Genomic DNA, 24,690 nt, shown 5'->3' with positions numbered 1-24,690 from the left:
TGCTCTTTCCCCATCTGGATACAAGCTTCATGAGAGGTGGCATTGATTTACTGCTTATCCTCAGTCCCTAGTACATCATAGGCACTAAAAAACAACAAGATTGAAGGAACAATATCACAGTCCTTCCTTGCCCAAACTCTCCTAGGACCAGCACTCAATGCAAGGGAGATCCCAATAGAACGCTGCATGTTAAGCAAAGCAACTGTAAACTAATATAGTCAGCAATGTCTCAGCACATAGCCCGTGACAGGTGCTGTTGGGGGCTTTCACATACAGAACTTCATTGATGATCATGACACTTTTGAGGTAGGTATATTACTCCCATTTGTATAGTGAAAAGAGACTCAGAAATCTGGAACTTATCCAGGCCCACTTATCTACTGAGTAGAAAACAGAGTCAGGACTTCAACCAGGGTCTGTCCAACCAGGCTTTCTCCATTATGCTAGTGACCAACAAGTGAGCATCACCCCAGAGACTGGCTGACAGCAGGGAAAGAGTGGCCTCTTAACCAGGGAGGGATGTGTGAGTGGGAAGCAATTTCATGAGCAGGCATGTTAGTAGTGAAAGCATTTGTGTTTAGATTTCTTTAGGGTCCATAGGCAACCTCATAACCACGAGAGGTTAGAAAAGTATAATCAGGCTTGTCACAGTGGCTCACGCCTATAATCCCAACACTTCAGGAGGCTGTGGCGGATGGATCCCATGAGGTCATCTCTACTAAAAATGTGAAAATTAGACAGATATGGTGGTGGGCACCTGTCATCCCAGCTACACGGGAGGCTGAGGCACGAGAATTGCTTGAGCCTGGGAGGTGGAGGCTGCAGTGAGCTGAGATCTTGCCACTGCACCCCAGCCTGGGTGACAGAGAAAGACTCCATCTTTAAAAAAAAACAAAAAAAAAAAAAGTATAATCAGAGAGCAAGAAGCCCCTCCCAGTGTTTTTGTGAAGATTAAATGAGATAATCCTTATTTGTAAATTGCATGCAGTGGCTCACATATGTTAAATACAGCTGCTCCTTGGTATCTGCAGGGGATTGGTTCCAGGACCCCCATGAGTAACAAAATCTAAGGACAGCCAAATCCCTTATATAAAATGGTATAGTATTTGCATATAACCTACATATATCCTCCCATAGACTTTAAATCATCTCCAGATTTTTGGAATACCTAATACAATGTAAATGCTGTGTAACTCGTTGTTATACCGTATTTTAAAATTGTATTACTTTTTATAGTTGTACTTTTTTTTTTTTTCAAACATTTCAATCTGCTGTTGGTTGAATCCATGGATTTGAAACCCACAGATAGGGAGGGCTGACTGTATTCAGTAACTGTTACCTTCCATCATGGTTATTAATCCTCCATCTCTCTGAGAGAACCTCAAAATTGAGGTAGGGATCAATGAGAGAATAAGAGTGGGATCCTTTTATGGACTGGGAAGCACTAATGAATATGAGATGTGGTATCACGCAGGGTTCTGGAATTAGAAAGCACACCCAACTCTATCCCTGGCTGTGCCTACCTACCCAGCCCAAGAGACCTTAAGCAAGTGTCTCCCCTCTTTAAAGTATGATCCCTTGCCTTAATAAGATGAGGAGGTGAGCAGAGGCTCTCAGCTGTCTTCTATATTCAGTAGTGTAGGATGAGCAGAAACATCGAAGACTCTCAGGATTTAATAAGCAGCCTGCGTCCAGGTGCAAAGACAAACAGCCCCCTCTACTGGTCATAGGAAAACATAGGCTTTGCTGTGGCTCAGGGTCCACCATGATGGCTTTATAGGCTGAACTCATGGTCCTTGTGGGAACTCTTTCTGGAGTCCACATCATGAATCTTATCTAATCTGAGCAGTAGGACATTACAACAAACACGCAATAAAGAGTTGCCAAACCAGATAACATTGCAAATGACAAACGATTCATTTTAATTAAATACAAACAAGGAAAAAAGGCACCATGGCCCATTCAAGTATTTTGCATAGATGTACAAATATTGTAAACAATTAATAGGTGGACAAGAGAGAAGAAGATCTGTTTTCCGTGAACAATCTCCCAAATAAAAAGAAAATTCACATTGCCCTGGATCCCAGACACATACAAACGCACAGTGGACGGTGTGAGAGGACGTGTGGGGGGTGACTTTGGGAGTGTGGGCTTGGATTCTACAGAACCTCTCCTGCACAGGCTTCCCTCGGGAAGGGGACCTTTCCAGTTGGTGTTCCCATGGCTTTCTTTGGTGTCCAGCAGAGCTGTTATACACGTGGTTAACACAATTACTGACTTTGGAACTGGTCCCCAATTTTCAAATTGCAAGTCTTCCATACCTTCTGTCAAATGAGAATAAATTAGGAAGTAGGCAGGGAGAGACTTTATTGGAAAGGCATATTGCAGGAGGTAGTGAGGGGCTATTGCTTCACGGGGAAGGGACTATGGCAGTCCAAAAAACACTCCAACCAGAAAATCAGCAAGTCTTAGACCTTAAGATCTGCAAGTGTCTCAGAGCTAGGGCAGAAAAGGGCTTTACTTTTATAGGGAGAAGCCAGCAAGGCAGAAAGGAACCTATGGCTAGCAGGCAGTTACAAGATGGAGCCAGGTGCCCAGGCTAAAGCTTCTACAGAGACAGGGAGATAGGGCACTAAATCCCTTGAGGTTTGTTTTAGAGATGGCTCCAAGGCTTGTAAAAAAAAAAAAAAAAAAAAAAAATTATTGGGTTGTAAAACTGGCAGGAGGTTAATTTCATTTTTAAAAAGATGTACCTACATCTCCATCTGCACAAACAGCTTGCTAACTCACTAACCCAAACTTGAGTTAAGTTTCCCTCCTCCCCACCAACCCTGGACTTTGGCTCACCCTCAGCCTGAGCCAGCAAATAGCCCCTCCCCTGGGAAAAAAAAAAAAAAAAAAAAAGGCTGGGCACAAAGTCATTCCCTGAACGTGGCTCTTTCTAGCCATGTTAATTCTTCCAATAAAAGAAAAGGCCTTTTCTGCCTGGGCTTTGAGACACTTGCAGATCTTGCCATCAGTGGGTCTGAGCCTTGTCACGATTCCCATAAGGCCCCTTCCTCTCCCCTTTGCAATATTCCCTTTCCCCTTCTGCAATCATGCTTTGGAATAAGGTCTCTCCTTCCCTAAGCCCAGATTTATTTGCATTTGACACCTCAAAACAGCGTACTGGGCACTGGAGAGAAAAGGGGATGCACAATGGCCAGTCTTCCTCCTGGGCAGCCTCCCTCAACAGAGCCAGGAGTGAAGAAGCATCAGTAGACCTGGTTGCCGAAAGTCTATCAAATTCCAAAACATTCCACCATCTTCCAGTTCACAGTACAACTTTATGGGACGGAGGTGATATGAAAATAATAAAACAAAACAAAACGAAAAGCAAGAAAACAACAACCCAGGCCTCTTTCTGGTGTGGTTCCAGGGAGGGTGGACGGCAGGTTCAGCCGGCTCACACAGTCATTATGACTGTGGCGCTGTCACTTCAGAGCCATCTACCTCCTGATGTGAGGGAGAAAGGCTGGAGAAGCCACAGGAACCTCTGCGAGGCATGGGGTTGGGTTTTGAGGGTGTTGCTTGTTTGTTTTACAGGGGGGTTAAGGGGGATGTTTTCACCTTTACTTTCCAGGAACCAAAGCCTTGAGGCAGAGGGTGGCACATTTAAATAAAAGATTGTCTCCTGACTTAATCGGGCCGCAGGAAAGGTGGGGAATGGATCTCCGGAGCAAGGATGGCCCATGGCAGGGAGATGGGGAACCTGTATCACAGCCACCCTGAGGGAAGAGAAACTCATTTTCCTGAGATCTCTCTAAACCCAACCCAGGCTTTTCCCCCAGGGGTACAGCCCGTATTTTCCACTTATTTCCAAACCCAAGAACATCCAAGAAGCACCTATTGTATGCAGAGAACTAGAAGGAGGCCCTGGAGTGGTGAACCAGAAGCTCAGCCTCAGCCTTGCAGTGAGGTTTTCAAGAGCAAACAATTGCTCATGGCAGGACAGGAGGAGGCCCCAGAAAAGCCTCAGAGGAGTGAGAGTCAAGCCAGCTCCTGTCCAGAGAACTACCCAGCACCTTTGTGGGGTGGGAGTCAATCTCCCAGAAAACATCTCCAGGTGCTTTGCAAAAACCGTCCTATCTAGCAAAGCACCACATGGCCCTCCCTCCCTGCTGCAGGGAAGACAGGAGCCACCGCAGAGGCCCTCACCTGCTCAGAGCTCTCTTTCTGTGAGGGTCAGGTAAGGGCAGTGACCAGAGAGAGGACAAAAGGCAGTGAATGACAAAAAGCTGAGTTGAGGAACAGGCTCCCAGCTCTGACTGTTCCAGCCCAGCTGTTGCTGGCTGCCTCCTCCAGTGATCTCAGGCAGCTCCCAGAAATGGGTCTGTTCTCTGCTCAGAAGGCAACAGTCCAGCCCGAGAAGTCAATGACCAGCCACTAGGGCAGACTGGCTCCCTCATGTGTACTTTGTAAATAGCTGGGCTTCCTAAGTGGGGACCTCACCTAGATTTAGCTCAGAGAGTTAAGGAGGAAGACCCCCACCCTGCTGAGGTCACAAAACACAATGAAAAATAAACATATGACCATAATGGCCATGCCCCAAGTCTACTCTGGTCACACTCCTGAGAGCCAATGCAGGAAATCCAGTGGCCGACTGTGACAGAGGACTCTGACTTGCAGGTCACAAGCACCTGTTCACCAGAAGGTCAGGACTACTGAGGGTTTGCCCACCAAAGCACCACACTTAGAAGGGGAATGAGAGGGGAAGGAAGAGAGAAAAACATGGGCAACCAGGAAAGTGCAGCAGAGAAAACAAAAAGCAACTAAAAATTATCCAGAGTCAGGAGTCGCAACCTTTGGCATCACGACTCAGAGGAAGCCCAAGCCCGGGCTCCTCCTGCTGTATACACTGCCTATGAATAGTACCTGTCTGAGTCAGAGTGACCCGTGTGGATACGGGGATGCAGGGGTTTGGGGAGAGGTGGGAGGGGACTTGGCTTGTCACATGCAGCCATACAGCCAGAAGCCGTTCCCTCAACCAAGCCCTGGACAGAGCCACAGCAGTGGCTGGCTTGACCCTTCCTTAATCCCTAAAAGCTAAAAGGGGTGGGTAAGTACCAGCCTCTGTCCAGCCGGGGACCTCTGAGGAGAGCAGAAGCAATGGGAAGTTCTTTTGCGTGCCCTACACCCCAGGCGTGAATGGATGAGCTGGCCTGAGGGGCTTGCCAGCCTTGATCATCTCCATCAGCACCTCGGGGCTAGGAGTCTGGAGGAGAAGCTGCCATTCACCCTCCTCTACTCTACCTTCCCTACCTGGGGCTGTATATTGCACAAAACAACACCTAGAAGCCATTGGGTCGTAGTCCCTCTGGGCTTCCAAGGAAGCCGAGGAGGCACTGAGTCAACAAGGAGATTTTTGGAGATGTGGAGATTCCTGGAGGAGGGTGGGAGGAGATCAGAGGCGGCGGCCAGACATGCTTCTTCAGGGTTCCATGGCCATGTGTCCTCTGCAGTGTCCAGAGAGCTCAAGGAAAGGGAGAGGCCCCTTGGACAGGTCTAGATTTTCGAGCTAATCATCCCTCCAGCCCTCTGTGATCTGTATTCTGGAAACTGGGAAGAAAAAGAAGGGAGGGAGAGAGACATCAGCTTGATGCTAATCAATGGGATCAAGGGGGAGTCATCCTCCTGATTTTACAAGAAGGGGTGGACCACCCACTGAGAACAAAGGCTTCTTGTGAAGTGCATCCATGTGTCCGCTCACCCAGACCATCAGTCCTGCAGGGAGGGGTGTAGTGGGTGCCGCTGTCTCAAACTGACCAGTCACCCTCCCTCTTCCCTTCCCTGCTAAGGCAGCAGCACAGTCCATAGTTTTCCTGGTGCCTCATGGGAATACAGGGTGGTCAGCCAGCTTCTTCACCTCATCCCTTTCTGACCCAGCTCCCAAGACTGGCAAACTGAGACTGTCAGCCACAGAGAAGAGGTACGAGGAGGGGCCAAGTGTGCACAGCCTCCCGCAGGCCAGGTGGCTTCTACTAATGCACTGCCTTGCTCTTCACAGCAACCTGATGGGGCTGGTACTACTGCCCATCATTGCCTCTGTACAAATGAGGAAACAGACTCAAGAGGGACTTGCTCAGGGTCCCTCTGCAGGTCAGGTGCGGGAGCAGGACTGAAGCCACTGCAGCTTGGGATTCTAAGCATCAACTTTCACAAGAAGCCAAAACTCCACAGTCAAGCAGGCATCAAGAAACATGAATGTTTTGTCCTTGGCTTTTGTTCTGGAAGTTCAGTCCAGACCACAGGAAGCATGAATTACTTCGTTTTCTCAACTCTACACCTGCCCCCCTGGAGCCCTCTGGTACCAGCTTTCACCTTGGGGGCTTCCCATGGACTCACCTTTGGGGCAGGTGCTGCCAAAAGCCGGGAGTGCTGAGGGCCAGCACCAGGAGTCCGCAGTGGGGATGCACCCCCTGGCCTGGGGAGGCTCCTGCGGCCTGGCACTGGGTTCGCCGGGAGTGCCTTCTGGGGTGGCCGAGGCCTGGAGAAGTCCTGGAGAGAAAGCAGTAAGCCTCACTTGAAGGCCAGAGGCCTGTTTGAAAGAAAATATCCCTGCTATCTTATGGGTCAAAATCAGATAGGAAAAAGTTATACACTGTATGGTCCCATTTAGAAAGAAACTGTATGTATAATGTGTTTATATTCTCAAGAGGAAGTCAGGAGAGCAAGCTGGCAGTATCTATTGAGAGGACAAATAACCAGTGATGATGAGCTTTTTTTCATCTGTTTGTTGGCTGCATAAATGTCTTCTTTTGAGAAGTGTCTGTTCATATCCTTCACCCACTTTTTGATAGGGTTGTTTGTTTCTTGTAAATCTGTTTAAGTTCTTTGTATATTAGGGATATTAGCCCTTTGTCAGATGAATAGATGGCAAAAATTTTCTCCCATTCTCTAGGTTGTCTGTTCACTCTGATGATAGTTTCTTTTGCTGTGCAGAAGCTCTTTAGTTCAATCAGATCCCATTTGTCTATTTTGGCTTTTGTTCCCATTGCTTTTGGTGTTTTAGTCATGTAGTCTTTGCCCATGCCTATGTCCTCAATGGTATTGCCTAGGTTTTCTTCTAGGGTTTTTATGGTTTTAGGTATTATATTTAGGTCTTTAATCCATCTTGTATTAATTTTTGTATAAGATGTAAGGAAGGGATCCAGTTTCAGCTTTCTGCATATGGCTAGCCAGTTTTCCCAGCATCATTATTAAATAGGGGGGATCTAGAACTAGAAATACCATATGACCCAGCCATCCCATTACTGGGTATATACCCAAAGGATTATAAATCATTCTACTATAAAGACACATGCACACGTATGTTTATTGTGGCATTATTCACAATAGCAAAGACTTGGAACCAACCCAAATGGCCATCAGTGATAAACTGGATAAAGAAAATGTAGCACGTATACACCATGGAATACTATGCAGCCATAAAAAAGGATGAGTTTGTGTCCTTTGTAGGGACATGGATGCAGCTGGAAACCATCATTCTCAGCAAAATAACACAAGAACAGAAAACCAAACACCGCATGTTCTCACTCATAAGTGGGAGTTGAACATGAAATGAGAACACATGGACACAGGGAGGAGAACATTACACACCGCGGCCTGTTGGATGGTGGGGGGCTAGGGGAGTGATCGCATTAGGAGAAATACCTAATGTAGATGACGGATTGATGGGTGCAGTAAACCACCATGGCATGTGTATACCTATGTAACAAATCTGTTCCTTGCACTATTTGTAACAGCAAAGAAACTATAAATAAGCAAAATTTCACCAGCAGAAAAATAACTAAAATTATAAAGTGACAGATGATATAGCACTTAAAAAGAATGAAGTAGGTTGATAGGGGCTGGCGTGGGGAGATGTTCAAGAGTTGTTAGGTGGAACAAACAAGCTGGAGAGGATAGTTGACATAAAATAAGTCACCATGCTCACCACCTACTAGAAATATCTATAAACAGAAAAAAAGGAAGGATACAGACCAAATTGAAACGAGATTACGCTGGGATGGGGTGCAAGAGGGGAGGGGTGTGGTCCAGGTGAACATTCCTTTTTTTTTTTTTTGAGATGCAATCTTGCTCTGTCCCCCAGGCTGGAGTGCAATGGCACAATCTTGGCTTACTGCAACCTCTGCCTCCCGAATTCAAACGATTCTCTCGCCTCAGCCTCCTGAGTAGTTGGGATTACAGGGGCCCACTACCATGCCCGGCTAATTTTTGTGTTTTTAGTAGAGACGGGGTTTCGCCATGTTGGTCAGGCTGGTCTCGAACTCTGACCTCTGGTCTCCATCTGCCTGCCTCGGACTCCCAAAATGCTGGGATTACAGGCATGAGCCACCATGCCCAGCCCTTGAACATTCCTTTTTTTTTTAACGAGAGCATGTATGTGTCTTGCCTGTTTAGATTAAAACAAAATTTAAACAAAGCAGCAGCTACATTTTGTTCATGTTGGTTGTCTATGTGTGTGGCACATTTCATGGATTCTGTCCTTGCTGTGTTACTATTACCTTCGTGTTCTCACCATTTCCACAAGGCTTTGCCCTGACTACCTTATTTAAAATTACAACAGCCCCACCCTGACATTCCCTGACCTTTGTATCCTAACATATCTCTTCTTTTCTTTTCATATCACTTCCCGCCTTCCAACATATATAATTTATTTACTTATCAAGTTGAGTTTTACTTTCTGTCTCTCCATCCCCCTCTAGAGTTGAAGCAGGGTGGGGTCTCCATCTGTTTGGTTCACTGATACATCTTCGGCTTTCAGAACAGTGCCTAGCATACGGTAGGTGCTCAACATGTATTAATTGATCCATTTTTTTTTAGGGGGAAAGAATGATGGTGCCACCCGCAGGCCCCCAAGTTATTGGGGTTTAAGGGGAAGCCAAGGGCATAGATGGGCATTCCAGTGCCTGCTCTCCTTGACTTCCTTCCCTTCTCGAGAGGGTCACTACCACATATGAAAGCGGACAAAAGGCAAGCATGTAGAGAGGGCAGGAATAACACAAAGAGCCGAGATTTTCTCCAAGAAGCTTCGCGGCGTCAGAAAGTAAAGCAAATTCTTAGGGCCAAAAAGCCATGTTCTTCAGCTCCACCTAGAAGGACAATGCAACCCGCCCCCTTCACCACCACTTTCCCCAGCCCAGAATAGCTGCCAAGTTGCAGTGGTTGCTGGAAGCCAGGATAGAGACCTTCTGGGGCAGGTGACAGCTGGGTGCAGACGTCAGGTTGCAACTGGTAAAGGCTGTGCTCCCAAGGAGCTGTGCCAATGAGCCACTGAGGGGCTGGTGTTTGGGCAGGAGCCTCATCAGCATATCAGCGCTGGGCCTCCCAGCGCAGCAACCGGCCACAGGCCACATCTGTGATGATCCGACTCAGCCCTACCAGGGCCCTCGCCCAGCACTGTTTTCCTTTTTCTAAAGCAGTTAACAGTCCCTCAGCTACTCTGGCCCACGCTCCCTTCCACCACAAGGGACAGCATCTCACTCGATCAGATTGCACAAGCCTGACACGGGGCGTCATCCCCTGCCAAGCCCTATTTGCAATGGATCCTCAAGTCCTGTCTATTTTCTCTTCTGCACATTTCTTATCAGCTTCACTCCATCAGCCCTGCCTACTCCCTGCTCCAAGCTTTTACCATCTTTCTTCAGGACAACCTTTCAATCTTCTAACTAGGACACCCATTTGCTTCTAGAGTGACTTTCATTTTTTAAAACTATTTTAAAAATTCAAATATAATATACACAGAAAAAGGTGAACAAATCATAATTATACAACTAGATGAATTATCACAATGTGAATACACCAAGTAATCCTCATGCAGGTCAAACAGTAGATTAACAGCTTCAGAAGCATCTATGGGCCCCTTGCAGGAACTACACCTCCCTCCTGCCTAAAGATATCCCAAACAGCGATCAATCCTTGTCAATAGAGAATTGCATCATGTCACCACTGTCCTCTTTCTATGGAATACAGACCAAAGTCCTGACCAAGGCTATGTGGCCTGGGCATATTTGGGCTCCTCCTGGCTTTCCAGCCTCATCTCATAGCTCCTTGGGCCCTAAGAACATAAAACTTTAAGTTCCTTCAACCTGCAGGGCCCTCTTCCATGACAGAGCCTCCCTACTAGTGGGTCCTGGGACCAGGAAAGCTCCTTCATCACTTGCCCTCACAGCCTGGTTAAGTCCTGTTCCTCCTTCATGTCTCAGCTCAAATGTCACCTCCTCAGGGAAACCTTCCTGGATTTCCCAGACTAGGTCAAATCCCCTTGTTACTCTTCTGAGCACCCTGAGCCTCTCCTTCCCAGCAAGTATCGCTGTTGCAGTGACACGTATCCTGAAGTTGCTGCCCCAGCAGAATGCGAGCTCCTGGAGGCAAAGCTGCCATCTGCCTTCCTCGTCATCCCCTGGCCCAGAGTGCAGGTGCATAAACCAGTTTAGAATAGCAGAACTGAAGAAGTGATGAGGTTTCATCCATCACTTCTCCAGGGATTCCATGTCCCCCAGCTAGGAGGTGGGGAATCTTTGATGGCAGACTGGAGACTGTGAATGGCCCCAGGGCAGGAGGCTGTCTCGCTCAGCTGGGTGAGACCTGGGTTCAAGTCCTAGCTCCTCCACTCACAAATGTGCGATGTCGGGCAAGTCCCTTCAACCCTGTGAGGCCTGGCAACCTCCAAGAGAAATGAGGGCTGTGGCAACTCCCTTCTTGGAATGGCCGTGAGAAGGCAGGTGGCAGCCCAATGTCATCACAGCAGCCCCCACTCGGAGCAGCTGCCTCCCACTGTTCGCTTGTAGAGAGACCCCCAACTGGGCCCTGGGGGCCCAGGAAAAGCTGCGCTTGGGAGCTAGCTGTGTTTTGGGGCACCTGCCACTGGCTGGGCAGCTTCCTGCACCCGGGACTCCTGCCAGCAGCCCCAGAAACGCAGGCGCAGGGTACACGCAGCCTCCACCACTTAACACACAGCTGGGTCCCCACTGTCCCTGACCCCTCCTGACCTAGGGCTCAGCACCTCGGGGTGACAGGGGTGAGGCTGGCCCCGTGTTCTCTGAACACGCCTCTAGTGTGGGTTTTTCGGAACAACAGTCTGAGTGGATTGCTAGTCCGACCCACTCCCTACTCCCTCCGCCGGCATCCCTGCTCTCCCGTAACCCTAAGTCTCTACACGCCTGCTTTCTCCCTTTCTTTCATCTCTCTGTTAGGGACTGAACTGTGCATTCATCACTTAAAAAAAAAATCATATGCTGAACCCCTAACCCTGAGTACCTCAGAATGTGGCCGTATTTAGAGATAAGGTCTTTAAAAAGGTGATTAGGGTAGAATGAGGCCACCTCATCCAATCTGGTGTTCTCAGAAGAAGAGGAGAGTTGGCCACACAGAGACACCAGGGAGGCAGGAGTGCATAGGAAAGGCCACGTGACAACTCAGCAAGAGGGCGGCCACCTGCAAGCCACTAAGAGAGGCTTCAGAAGCCAACCCTGCCAGTACCTTGACCCTGGACTCCTAGCCTCTACAACTGTGAGAAAAGAGGTGTCTGTTTTGAAGTCACCCAGTGTGCAGCACTCTGTTAGAGCACCCCCAGCACATGAGTACACTCTCCACCTCTCTCTCTCCACTCCTCCCCTCTCTTGCTTTTTTCCTTTCCTCCTTCCCTCTCTCTCCTTGTCAATCTTTCCTCTCTCTTTCTGCACGGATTTCTCCATTCTACCGCGGCCCCACACAAAAGGAAGGGGAGAGCAGCGGTTTCACAGCAGAGAAACAGAATGGATGCCCTCAGCTCTCCCAAACTGTACCACTGCCATACATCCTAAGGACCCTCCAAAGCCTGCAGCCAACCCCAGAGTCCTTAGGGTCAGAGACAGCTTGGGTTCCATGGAGCCCTCTGGACCACACCCAAGGAAAGCAGTCTCAGTTGAGAGGTCACGCCCAAAACACACAGGCCAGTTCCGGAAGGCAACCCGCCCGGCCGCCACCCAGGAAACACCTGTGTCTGCACTGGGGGATCTCCTGCAGAAGGTGTGGTTGGAGCCATCAGAGCCCACACATGCAGTGGGAACAGGCTGCTGGGCGGGCTCTGCTTCCATAAGCACCAGGCCTGGGGGCAGAGAGTCTGGACCCCACTCGCACCTCCCAGAGGCACCTGCCCCTTGGGATGGGCAAGGCATCAGGGTACATCCTTCAGTAAGACTTTCCAATCAGTAGAAGGTACCAACAGGTACAATTTGGTGGGAAGTGTACTCTGGTGAGAAAAGTACAGTCCCATCAGCCTCAGACTTGAGGAATCAGAGTAGGCTTCCCGGGAGAAGCGGCATCTAGGAGCAGATCTGAGGACGAGCAGAAGCTGGCCCCACCAAGGCAGGAGTGTATCAGGCAGAACAAGCAGCATTGGCAAAGACCTAGCAGGCAGACGAGCATGGGGAACTGACAGAAGTTCATTTGGGGTGGAAGGTGGGTAGTGGCTTGTCATAAAATAGGCCAACCCGGGAGAAAATGTCACGTGGTTTAGGAGCTGCCTGGAGAGTCTGTTTCCCCATGTTAATTGCTCTAACCCGCTGTGTGCCCCTGTATTGACCGAATTGCAGAAAAGGCAGTCAGCTCATGACCCCACAAGTTTCACCTGCCCCACCTTTGCCATTACCCAGTGAAAGTGGCCTTAAAAGCAATGTTCCCAGCCCAAGGCTGCTGACAATCCACTTACCTGGGAAAGGATGCAATTTGGTGCGGGGGGAATTGGTCGGCTTGGAGGAGGCCTCCTGGATGACTCCGTCCTCTCTATTTGAGACCCGGGCCCTGGGGAGTGCCTGGCAGCCCTGCTCAGGTGTGCTGGCAGTGGTGCAGGTGGGGACCCACCACGCAGATAATCTGGAGGGGGCCGGGGAGGAGGCTGGGAGGGCTTCCGCAGGATTTCAGGAGTGTTGATTACCTGTATGCACAAGTTAAGGAACACCTGAGACAAGAAATCACTCGGGCTGCCCTTGTGTGTCTCTTTGAGATAAACCAGAGCCCAAAGGGAGAAGAGACACACCAATCTATCAACCGCCCGAGGATCCCAGAGGTCAGATGCAACCTTTAAAGTCATTAGGGGAAGTCAGAACCAAATAACATGTCTCTCCAGCCAATAAAAGGGCTTTTATTACCAATCCATGGGCCCACAGAGGCTCTTAGAAAAATACAGCATGACCGTGAGGGATAAAGTAGCCAAGTTCAGTGGTGCAAAGCTCTTACCTTTCGCTTGCCCTGGGGCGTCTGCAGCTTGAAAGTTGGGTTGGCATGACCAGTCCCGCTGTTCTGAGACACCCTGAAGGGACAACTAGAAACAAGAAATGGGGGAGGAGAAGAAAGGGGCAGATGTTCAGCAGGGGACAGTGGCTGAGTTCCCTTTGACGCAAGCAGGGCCAGCGAGCAGCTAAATCTTCCCCAAGTCTGCTCTGGAGGGAGTGGGATTGGTCTTCTCAAACCACATCTTCCTAAGTAGGGAAACATGTGGCCAATGGAGAACTCTCAACGAAACAGAGTTGGCCTTATACAAAGCAGAGCTCTCTCAACACCTTCTCTTCACCCTTTCAAGATCCTTGCCCCCTGAGGAGACACAAGGGTGTCACGAGCCATCAACCAATCCCAATCAGGCACAGACCCAGAAAGACCTAGGACTTAAAATCCCCTCCAGAACAAGCATTATTTAATAGGTGATTCAGAGACTGTACATCTTCCATATCCAAAATAATAAATCACTTTTTAAATGGACACCAAAAGCAAGCAGGAGTAGCTATTCTTACATCAGATGAAACAAACTTTAAAGCAACAGTGGTTAAAAAGACAAAGAGGGGCCGGGCATGGTGGCTCATGCCTGTAATCCCAGCACTTCGGGAGGCCAAAGCGGGCAGATCACCTGAGGTCAGGAGTTTGAGACCAGCCTGGCCAACATGGTGAAACCCCATCTCTACTAAAAATACAAAAAATTAGCTGGGTATGGTGGCACATGCCTGTAGTCCCAGCTACTCAAGAGGCTGAGGCAGGATAATCGCTTGAACCCAGGAGACAGAGGTTGCAGTGAGCCAAGATTGCGCCACTGCATTCCAGCCTGGGCAACAAGAGCGAAACTTCATCTCAAAAATAAATAAATAAAATAACATGGGGAACAAATCAAGTAGATAAAGGATGGCAAATAGATTTTATTTTATATTTCAGCTTGATTTGGTTGGGGATATTCTGCTGAGAAGAACTCAGGAGTGATGACCAGAATCAGTAGAGTACTTACAGTAAGATCAACTAGTAATGCCTGTCACAGTCACAACAGGGGAGAGGGCAGCATGTTCCTTGCATTTGTCTTCCCTGAATTAGACCCACTGTCACCAACACTTCTGCTAAGTACCATTTATGGAGACCTTTGTGACCCATAAATTGACCCTGAGTCCTCCACGGAACCCTGTCATACCAGAACTGTTGCCTCAGCTTGGAAGGGAGAGCTGAGGGCTTGAGTTGGCCTAGTTTGTTGTTCTGTCTGCAGCAGTAGTACATCAGCATGAGGACCGCCAGCACGAAGATGGCCACCAACACTCCAGCTACCACAGGACCCACACCTTCCAGAAACAGAACCCAAGTGGGAGATTTAGAAGCTGTCTGGGCTACAGCAGATTTCAAAATAGGTATTCCTGCTTTTTCTTCAGGCATTTGATTTGCATTTAATCTGTATTACTTACTTTAACTTACAAATTATAATTAAAAACACACATTATGGGCTGGGCACAGTGGCTCACACCTGTAATCCCAGCACTTTGGGAGGCCATGGTGAGCGGATCACAAGGTCAAGAGGTCAAGACCATCCTGGCCAACATGGCGAAACCCTCATCTCTACTAAAAATACAAAAATTAGCTGGGCGTGGTGGCACATGCTTGTAGTCCCAGTTACTCAGGAGGCTGAGGCAAGAGAATCGCTTGAACCTGGGAGGTGGAGGTTGCAGTGAGCAGAGATTGTGCCACTGCACTCCAGCTGGCAACAGAGTGAGACTCCGTCTCAAAAAAAAAACCACACACATTATGTACCATGGGGAAACCACTAATGTTAGCTCAAAGAGCCAAGTCAACTTGTTTTGCACAGACTCTACAGTACAAAGCTTCTATAGCCACTTCTACTTAATTGAAGAGAGTCCCTTTTCAGGCAAGCAGTTCAAGCTCTGTTACAATTTGCCACTAGTTTTTAGCCTGAATCATGATTTTCCTGAACACAAAGGAACTAACACAAAATACAAAAAGACTTGGCCAGGCGTGCTGGCTCATGCTTTGAGAGCTTTGAGAGGCTGAGGTGGGCGGATCACTTGAGGTCAAGTGTTTGAGACCAGCCTGGCCAACATTGTGAAATCCTGTCTCTACTAAAAATACAAAAATTACCCAGATGTGGTGGCAGGCACCTGTAATCCCAGCTACTCAGGTGGCTGAAGCAGAAGAATCGCTTGAACCCGGGAGGCGGAGGTTGCAGTGAGTTGTGATCACACCACTGCACTACAGCCAGGGTGACAGAGCAAGACTCCCTTTCAAAATAAAAAACTTTTTTTTTTTTTTTTTGAGACGGAGTCTCCCTCTGTCGCCCAGGCTGGAGTGCAGTGGTGCCATCTCCGCTCACTGCAAGCTCCGCCTCCCGGGTTCACGCCATTCTCTTGCCTCAGCCTCCCAAGTAGCTGGGACTACAGGCGCCCGCCACCACGCCTGACTAATTTTTTGTATTTTTAGTAGAGACGGGGTTTCACCATGTTAGCCAGGATGGTCTCAATCTCCTGACCTTGTGATCCGCCTGCCTCAGCCTCCCAAAGTGCTGGGATTACAGGCATGAGCCACTGCGCCTGACCCAAAAAAAAAAAAAAAAAAGAACAAAGAAGCAAAAAGACTCAGACAGATTTAAGACTAGAACTCTCACCCATAATCCATAACTTAACATTTGGTTTCATCAAAACTACCCCAATATTCTCTCAAGTGGTTAATGTAAATATACAGAATATATTTGTACTAACAAAATACTACTTTTATCAGTTTTACATATTGGGGTTTCCTCCTTGAAAGATTTTGGTGCTTTTTTTTTTAAGTTCTTTGTTATTTTTTTTTTTTTAAATCTTTAGAAACCACAGTGCTAGAATCCTTGAGAGATCCACTAAAATACTACAAAACTTTTCTGAGAGTCTGGTTCCCCATTTTAACTTGTGTCCATTAGAGGAAATCTAAACCACCATAATGTGTGCCAGGTTCATGATGATTTTTAAGTGCCCAAAAAGAAATAGTCACCACGTTCCCTAAAAAGAATGGGAACATTCAATGACCTACAGTCTCTCTTACTCTCACTCTACTAAGCAGGCTCCCCCTCCTCAGTAGAAAGGATGGGAGAAGAGAGACTGAACCGTGACCCCACACCACACTATGGGCAGTCGCTCCTCTCTCGGTCTCTCTTTATCCTGATTTCCTCTCTGCAAAATCAGGACAATGAAGCTGACTCAATGTGGATGCTCTGCAACATGCCACCTGCCCCTGACACCCGCTCTTCTCACAAAAGTGGGCAGTGGCCCCAGCAGGGCTGGCACTCACTCTCAGGGGGCATGGGCCCACTGTCAATGCTGCCCCCGTGCCCCGGTGTGTTGCAGAAGGGCGGGGCCCAGCCTGGCAGGCAGTGGCAATTCTGGTTGTTGTTACAGACCTGGAGTGAAGAAAAGGTAGAGGCATCAGCACCCCAGAGAGCATCACCACCCACAGGGCCTGCCCTCATGACGCCCCCATGACACAAAGAAGCCAGAACCCAGCACGCACCCCGTGGCCATTGCACTTCTTCCCACAGCCTTCAGTTTCAAAGAAGGAGGTGTTCCTGCACTGCCCCTCGAAGCAAATCTGCACAGGGAGAAAACGAATGATCAGTGCAGTGGGAGGGATGCTGGTTGGGAGTTAAGAGGCAAGATTTTGCACTTGGAACATATGAGGACCCATGGCCTGGCCTGGTGGCTCATGCCCATAATCCCAGCACTTTGGGAGGCCAAGGTGGGTGGATCACCTGTGGTCAGGAGTTTGAGACCAGACCGGCCAACATGGTGAAACTCTGTCTCTACTAAAAATACAAAAATCAGCTGGGCCTGGTGGCCTGTGCCTGTAATCCCAGCTACTCGGGAGGCTGAGGCAGGAGAACTGCTTGAGTCCAGGAGACAGAGGTGGCAGTGAGCCGAGATTGTACCACTGCACTCCAGCCTGGGCCACAAAGCAAGACTCCATCTCAAAAAAAAAAAAAAAAAATTATGAGGACCCAAAAAGGCAACCCACTTTAGGTAATTATCAAAGTGAAAAATGGAAAACAGCCCCCAAATGCTAAGGACAGGACAATAGTCAGCTAAATTCTGCTATTACTTTTGTGATTAGGGAGAAAACAAATACATTGTTAAAGTATCATATTTAACAATATAATATTATAGGACTATTACGTTGATTATGTTAATTACTTGTCATTAATATGTACCAATTTTAACATTATATTTAAAAATAATGATGGTGACAGTATTCTGTGCCAGGTGCTATGCTAAATGCTTCATGTTTTTCATAGTTTCATTATCAGAATCGACTCTATGGGATAGTTGCTATCATTTTGCTCAGGCTTCCCTAACTCCTAGTCCATTTTTAATTCCCATGATAATTAGCGATGAGAATGAAAGTGGCACTAGCTAGGTGACCTAAGTGCTTTACCGGGATGATTTTCTTTAATCCTTCTGACAATTCTCTGGGGTGGGCGCCTGCTGTCACTATACACGCTTCATGAAGGGAGCCACCTAGGCTCAGAGGTTGGGGAGGTGGCATCTGAGCCCAGGCATCCTTCCCTCAAAGCTCACTTCTCAATCACTCTGCTCTGCAGTCGGCTCCTAGGTGAGCTGGGGGAAGGGACTCACATGGTTATAGCCACACTTGGTTCCGGTCATCACCAGCCCTGGGTCCAGCATGTCACCCTCCTCCTCAGGACCTCGGTAGACGTGGGTGCCCCGGCACTGGATATGCCTCCCATTCATGATGATAGTGGTGTCGATGGGCACCGCGTTGGACTCCAGGGGCCGGGCCTCGGAGCTCTGACACTGGATCTTCCCACACTTCGCATCTCTGGGCACAAGAGACAGAGAGGGAAGGAGGCGGAATCAGAGGCAGAGGAAAAGCTGGGGCATCAGAGAGCTTCAGTCTTTCCTGACCAAGACAGTGGGCTTGCGTGGGGTGAGGCAAAGGTTTAGGGCAGTCATGTGCTTTGGAGACTCACCAGGAGAGACTCCATGTGGACTGACACCAAGGGAAGAGAACAGGCTCCTTGACCCTGAGCAAATCTAGACCAGAGAACTGGCCTCGTAAAGTCCTTAACTCTAAGAACAGCCACCTGAGCTGAGCAATCTTTCCCTTTTTGCTCCTTATACCGCCATCCACCCAGGAGCTCCAGCCAGAAATCTGGGGTCATCTCCAACTCCCCATTCTCCCTCAGTCCTGGGTTCAAGCCATTTTCAAACTCTATCCATCTTCCCTCCTATATATCTACCTTAATTCACACTGCCCCACTCCCCTTACCTGGTCTGCATTAGACTGATTTACCTGCCTCCAGTCTGCCTCTCAGGAGTCTAATTTCCACACTGCTCTCAAGCTAAAGTCCAAACTCCCCTAGCCATGCATTTGAGGCTTTTCATGATCTGGTCCATGCTAAACTATCCAGACTAATTTCTCAGCAGACCTTCTCCTTTGCATCTCAACATTATACTTTAACTGTATCAAACTGTTCTCAGTTCTTTCAACCGCCAGTTTTTCTCTATTCATCTCTCTTCCTGGATCACTCTCCTATGCACCAGTACAACTCTCCACCCTGTTCACCTAGGTAACTGCTCCAGATCTCAGTGTAGGTATAACTTCCTTTGGGAAACCACTCTGACACACTAAGATGGGTTGGATGGCTCTCTCCACACTCCCATTATCATACTGTATTGTTAATTACAAGTTCCATGCACTCAGCACTGTATCTTGCACATGGTAAATCTTCAATAGATAGTAGATAGACGGTAAACCTTCAATAGATAGTAGATGGATAGATGGACGGACAGACGGACGGACGGATGGATGGATGGATGAATGGATGGATCAGTGGGTGAATGGGTGGTAGATGGATGGATAGATGGATGAATGGATGGATGGATGGACAGATGAGTGGATGGTTGGTTGGAATGAATGATGAATAAATGAATGAATTAGTGAACTAATGAATGAGGAGTTATTCAAATTAGGGCATGATTAGAATTTTGCAGAAATGACCCAAAAGGGCTGATTACCTGCCCTACTGTAAGATGGTCCCCAAAGGAAGCCTGATCAGCTTTCTAGGAAGCACTGCCACCCACACCCTCCTTGACTTCCCTAGAGATGAATAGTGCACTGTCAAACAGGGGGCCCAGAATACATGACTGACTTCAACTGATTGACGTAAAGGTGCAGCTCTGGGGCCAGTCACGCTGCTAAGCTGGGCAGCAGTGAGGACAGAGTAGAAACTACTTATTCATCCTCATTTCATGGGGCCTGCCCTTTGGTCATCACCTTGTGTTGCACTTCCTGTGTTCACCATTCATGTCCTTTCCACAGTTTCCAAAGGTGTCTCCTGCCACATTCACCTTCTCGAAGCACAGGTCAGGGGCAGGTCGGGCTCCTGGGTGGGCAAGCAACATCTATCAGCATACTCGTCTGTCAGAAGTCCCCAAGAGCAAAGGTATCTTTGGTAAAGTAGTGAAGTTAAGAATATTTTCTAGGAGGGAATACTCAGCCTCTTCTTCCTGTTCCCCCCCAGGTTATTCCATCCCCATATTCTCATCAAGATCTACTCAGAGAATAATGTTTTATATAAATTCTTTTTTTTTTTCCAGATGGATTCTCACTCTGTCACCCAAGTTGGAAAATGCAGTGGCACAATCACAGCTCATTGCATCCTCTGCCTCTTGGGTTCAAGCAATTCTCTGCCTCAGCCTCCCGAGTAGCTGGGATTACAAGCACCTGCCACCACGACTGGCTATTTTTGTATTTATTCTTTTTTTTTTTTTTTTTTTTTTGTAGAAATGGGGTTTCACCATCTTGGTAGGCTGGTCTTGAACTCCTGACCTCATGATCCCCCCGCCTCGGCCTCCTAAAGTGCTGGGATTATAGGCGTGAGCCACCACACGTGGCCTGTTTGATATAAATTCTTCCTACCTTACTGAGGATTTATATTTGTGTGTGGGGAGGGTTGCATGCTAAGCCTGCTATCTAATGAAGAAGCCATGTTCCATTTCAAGATTTTAAAAAATAGGTCAAACATGCATAATATTGTAAAGATATACATATGTCTTGGAAAATTTTTCTTGTAGTCATCCAGTTCCTACTTCTCTACATCCTGGAGGAATAGCACTTATTAACAGTATATTTTCTAAAGATACTTACATCTCTAATTTCTATATCTCCTAGGTATAATTCTATGTGTATCTTTTTTTTTTTTTTTTTTTTTTTTGAGACGGAGTCTCGCTCTGTCGCCCAGGCTGGAGTGCAGTGGCCGGATCTCAGCTCACTGCAAGCTCCGCCTCCCGGGTTTACGCCATTCTCCTGCCTCAGCCTCCCGAGTAGCTGGGACTACAGGCGCCCGCCACCTCGCCCAGCTAGTTTTTTGTATTTTTTTTAGTAGAGACGGGGTTTCACCATGTTAGCCAGGATGGTCTCGATCTCCTGACCTCGTGATCCACCCGTCTCGGCCTCCCAAAGTGCTGGGATTACAGGCTTGAGCCAATATGTGTATCTTCTAGAGATAATCTATCTAATAAAGAATGGAAGCATATATATATATATATATTTTTTTTTTTTTTGAGACACAGTCTCACTCTGTCACCCAGGCTAGAGTGCAGTGGTACGATCTTAGCTCACTGCAACCTCCGCCTCCCCGGTTCAAGGGATTCTCCTATCTTAGCCTCTCGAGTAGCTGGGATTACAGGCATCCACCACCACACCTGGCTAATTTTTGTATTTTTAGCAGTTACAGGGTTTCACCACCTTGGCCAGGCTGGTCTTGAACTCCTGACCTCAGGTGATCCACCTGCCTCGGCCTCCCAAAGTACTGGGATTATAGGCAAGAGCCACTGTCCCTGGCCTTTTTTTTTTTTTTTTTTTGAGATGGTACGTCACTCTGTCACTTGGGCTGGAATCCTAGAGTGGAGTGGCTCACTGCAGCCTCAAACTCCTGGGCTCAAGCCATCCTCCCACCTCAGCCTCCTGAGTAGCTGGGATTACAGGTGCCAGCCACCAAATGTGGCTTGAAAACAGATTTTATTCACTGTTCTACACCTTGCAATTTTCACTTTATTTTTTGTGGAAGATGATTTTATTCAGTAAATATGGGCCTGTCTCCTTATTTAGCCATAAAGCATTGCATTATATGAATGTACCATAATTAATTTAATTGGTCCCTACTGGAGGACATATAGGTTGTTGTTGCTATGGCTAACAATGATGCAGTAAACATCATAGTAAATATATCCTCACATACATGTGCAAGTGTTGGCTGCATTTCTAAGTATATCTCCAAATTGCTTTCCATAGTGGTTGTATCTACCTGTTTCTGCACACCCTCCACAACGCTCCATCATTATTATTATTGTTATATCATTATTATCTTAACTTTCAGTCTTTGCAATCTGATATATGAAAAATCTCATCTCATCATAATTATACTTTGCTTTCCCTTAATATGACTGAGGTTAGACGTCTTTTCATAGCTTTAAAGGCCGTTTGCATTTGCTTCTCTGTCTCCATCCTCTGCTCATTTTTCTTTTGGATTACTCTTATTCGTTTGTTCACTCTGAGAAATAAAAGCATCAAGGCACCAGGAAGGAACACTGTCCTCCGGTTCTCCCTGAACATCTACCCTGAGTCAAGGGGATGAAAGAGGTAGTATCTAGAGGTGCCATTTGAAGCCAAGATTCCAAACTACCCTGAGGGCCAGGGGAGCTGGCTGGGAAGTGGGGGGCTGGGGAGAGCCGTGCTCCCCAGGAGAGCCTTACCGGGTCCCCATAGCTGCTGGCACTGCTCCTGGTAGGTGAGGCACATGCCGTTGTAGCAGTAGGCCTGGCCACCCTCACAGGGGGTACCATCCATCTGGTAGAAGTTGGTGGGGCAGTGGGGAGACTTGCCCGTACAGAACTCCGGGAGGTCACACTGCCGGGCCTGCTCACGGCACAGGGTCCCAGGAGCCAGCAGCTGAGCCAAGGAACGAGAGGAAAACACAGTCAATCTCCTCTCCGCCCTCAACTCTATTGCCCAAGGGCTCATAAGGATCACTCTCAAAGAACAGAATTTTCCATTACCATGATTTTACAGCACTTTTTACATGACCTCCTTAGCCCAAACCATCTTCGGCCTTCTCATGTGAATACTGACAGAATTTAAAGATGTTTTCAGAAACGCTAACTCACTTTCTCTTCATAGAAGCCTTAAGAAGGAAGCAAGAAACAATACCTATACAATAATTTACAGTTTCCTACATGCTTTAGTAATAGCAGCTACTTTTCTGCAGCTCCCACTTAAGTATCCAGTATAAATATGACTTCATTTAGTTTTCATGACAGTCCTGTGTAATGTAATTATTTCTTCTGCAGAAGATAAAATCTGTAGGCTTAAAGAGGTTACATGATGCATCCAAAGACTCATAGTAAGTGGCAGAGGAGCCAGGCCCACTAACACAAACACACACACACACACACACACACACACACACACACACACACCCCTAGCATTCACATAGCATCTGTGAGTTTACAAAGCACCTCAGCAATAATACATCCCCACTGTGGAACCAGGCACTGGGCTGACTGTGTGACATACATGTATCTCGTGGGATCTTCACAGTTTCCATGGGATAGATACTGCTATTCGCCCCACTTTGCAGATGAAAAGTTGATCAACAGCACACCTGGGTCAACGGGCGAAGAGTCTTACAGCCTCCCTGGGTAGTCGGTGTTACTAATACTCTTCCCATTTTACAAATAAAGAACCTAGGCTCAGAGAGTTAATAGGTTGCCCCAAGTCACACAGCCAGGGTTTGAAGTCAGTCTCGGACACCAGGAAATCCTTTCTGAGGCTCAAACTGAAATTCTTGTGTGGAATGAAGGGGTCCACTCCATGCTTATGCTTAGGTCTTAGGCCAAAACTGGAAGAACTTGACCCAGCACAGCCTCCCTGGGGGATGCACAGCCAAACCAGATGCCATGCAAATTCCGAGAGCCAGGCAAGGAAACCTGTGACTGAGAACAGACCCCCTCCCCTGCTCCTGGGCCACTCCCCACACCCACAGGGTCCTCCCAGGAGAGAAGGCAGACAGGCTTCTCCACTGGCCACTCTCAGGCCGAGACTGGGCCAGCCGAGTAGCTTGCTGAGAGTGGATGCCCAGTTGCAAGTGTGGACAGGGTGGTGTATGCAGGAGGAGGCTACAGGACACACCTCTGCCACCCAGAGGCAGGTGGAGGCAAAGAGGACCCGCCCCAGAGCCAGCCTGCCTGGGCACAAATCCCCGCTCCTTAACCAGCAGCGGGGCCTTGGGCACCTACTGTCTAATCTGTGTGTGCTCACTCACCCACAACTCAGGATAATAACCCACTGATGGGTGATTAAACATGAGTTAGAACGAAGTATGTGAATGGTATCTGGCCCCTAACAAGTACTGAGCAAGTGTTGGACAGAAGCCTAGGCCCACAGTTCCTGCCTAAAATGTTGGGGCCAGATGGGGTTCAGCCTTTTCAGATTTAGAAAGCAGATATTGTAATGCGTAGGTCCATATGTACATGTGTGTACATATATAATTATACGTGTGTGCGTATATATATATATATATATACACATGGATAAGGATAATTACATATGTCTGCACATGTAACTACATATTATATAATCCCCCAGCAAGGCCGGGGATAACACCTTCTGATCAAACATATTAATATTTCTGTAATGCAATATAAATATTTACTTTAGGAGTGATTTTTTAAAAAAAGACTACAATTCGTCCCATGTCAATTCAGGTCAAGTTTTGCCACCAAATGTGTTTACATTTTTTTCCCAGCTTTTAGAACTCTCTTAATTTCAGAATTGTGCAAGAGAGATTGTGGTTCTACAGTAACACTAGCAGTAATAGACGATTTATCTCCCACATCAGTATTAGGAATGTGGGCACCAGAGTCAGGGAAAGCTGGATTCAGTCCCTTCCTGACTGCCTGACTCCAGATAAACCTCTTATCCCCTATAAGCCCTAGTTTCCACATCTTAAAATGAGGATAATCACATATATTTTATGGGGTTTTTGTGAGGAGAGAATGAGATAACGTACATAAAATTCTCAGCACAGTGCCTGGCATCTACTGAGAGGTTCATCAATGTCAATACAAATTATGATAATTATTATTGTTTATGAGCTCAGTAAAATCAAGCCCACTCTCTCCAGACACTTCTTTGAAAAAGAAAAATAACTACCATTTCCAAAGAGGTGCCACCCTCCTCTGGGATGATCTGAATTCATGAGGCCCAGTATAGGAATAGTAAATTTTATTCAAGGCACCTTTCCCGCTCCATGTTTCTGAAACTCTATTGCCATCACTCCCCCAGGATGGAGGCAAATCC

General features: G+C 47.5%; 1 protein-coding gene across 2 annotated transcripts in view; it reads right to left on the bottom strand.

The window, feature by feature from the left end:
• Nucleotides 1-1,893: 1,893 nt before the first annotated feature.
• Nucleotides 1,894-24,690, bottom strand: part of ADAM19 (ADAM metallopeptidase domain 19) — a 98,816-nt gene continuing 76,019 nt past the window's right edge. Inside the window, exons 14-23 of one of the 2 annotated variants that reach the window (XM_033180479.1) lie at nucleotides 22,086-22,281; nucleotides 19,606-19,714; nucleotides 17,943-18,147; nucleotides 16,825-16,902; nucleotides 16,606-16,714; nucleotides 14,471-14,615; nucleotides 13,261-13,345; nucleotides 12,734-12,958; nucleotides 6,385-6,537; nucleotides 1,894-5,598 (exon numbers count right to left, since the gene is read on the bottom strand). In XM_033180479.1, coding sequence (XP_033036370.1) covers nucleotides 5,545-5,598; nucleotides 6,385-6,537; nucleotides 12,734-12,958; nucleotides 13,261-13,345; nucleotides 14,471-14,615; nucleotides 16,606-16,714; nucleotides 16,825-16,902; nucleotides 17,943-18,147; nucleotides 19,606-19,714; nucleotides 22,086-22,281 — 1,359 coding nt within the window. In that variant the 3' untranslated portion in view covers nucleotides 1,894-5,544. Of the gene's footprint in view, nucleotides 5,599-5,637; nucleotides 6,538-12,733; nucleotides 12,959-13,260; nucleotides 13,346-14,470; nucleotides 14,616-16,605; nucleotides 16,715-16,824; nucleotides 16,903-17,942; nucleotides 18,148-19,605; nucleotides 19,715-22,085; nucleotides 22,282-24,690 lie in introns of those variants that run through there. The other variant, XM_033180478.1, reaches the window with a different exon arrangement.

The sequence above is a fragment of the Trachypithecus francoisi genome, unplaced genomic scaffold, assembly GCF_009764315.1.
Source record: "Trachypithecus francoisi isolate TF-2019V2 unplaced genomic scaffold, Tfra_2.0 Lachesis_group2, whole genome shotgun sequence".
NCBI lineage: Eukaryota > Metazoa > Chordata > Mammalia > Primates > Cercopithecidae > Trachypithecus > Trachypithecus francoisi.
The sequence above is the reverse complement of the archived record's forward strand: the minus strand, read 5'-3'. Positions and strand labels throughout refer to the sequence as shown.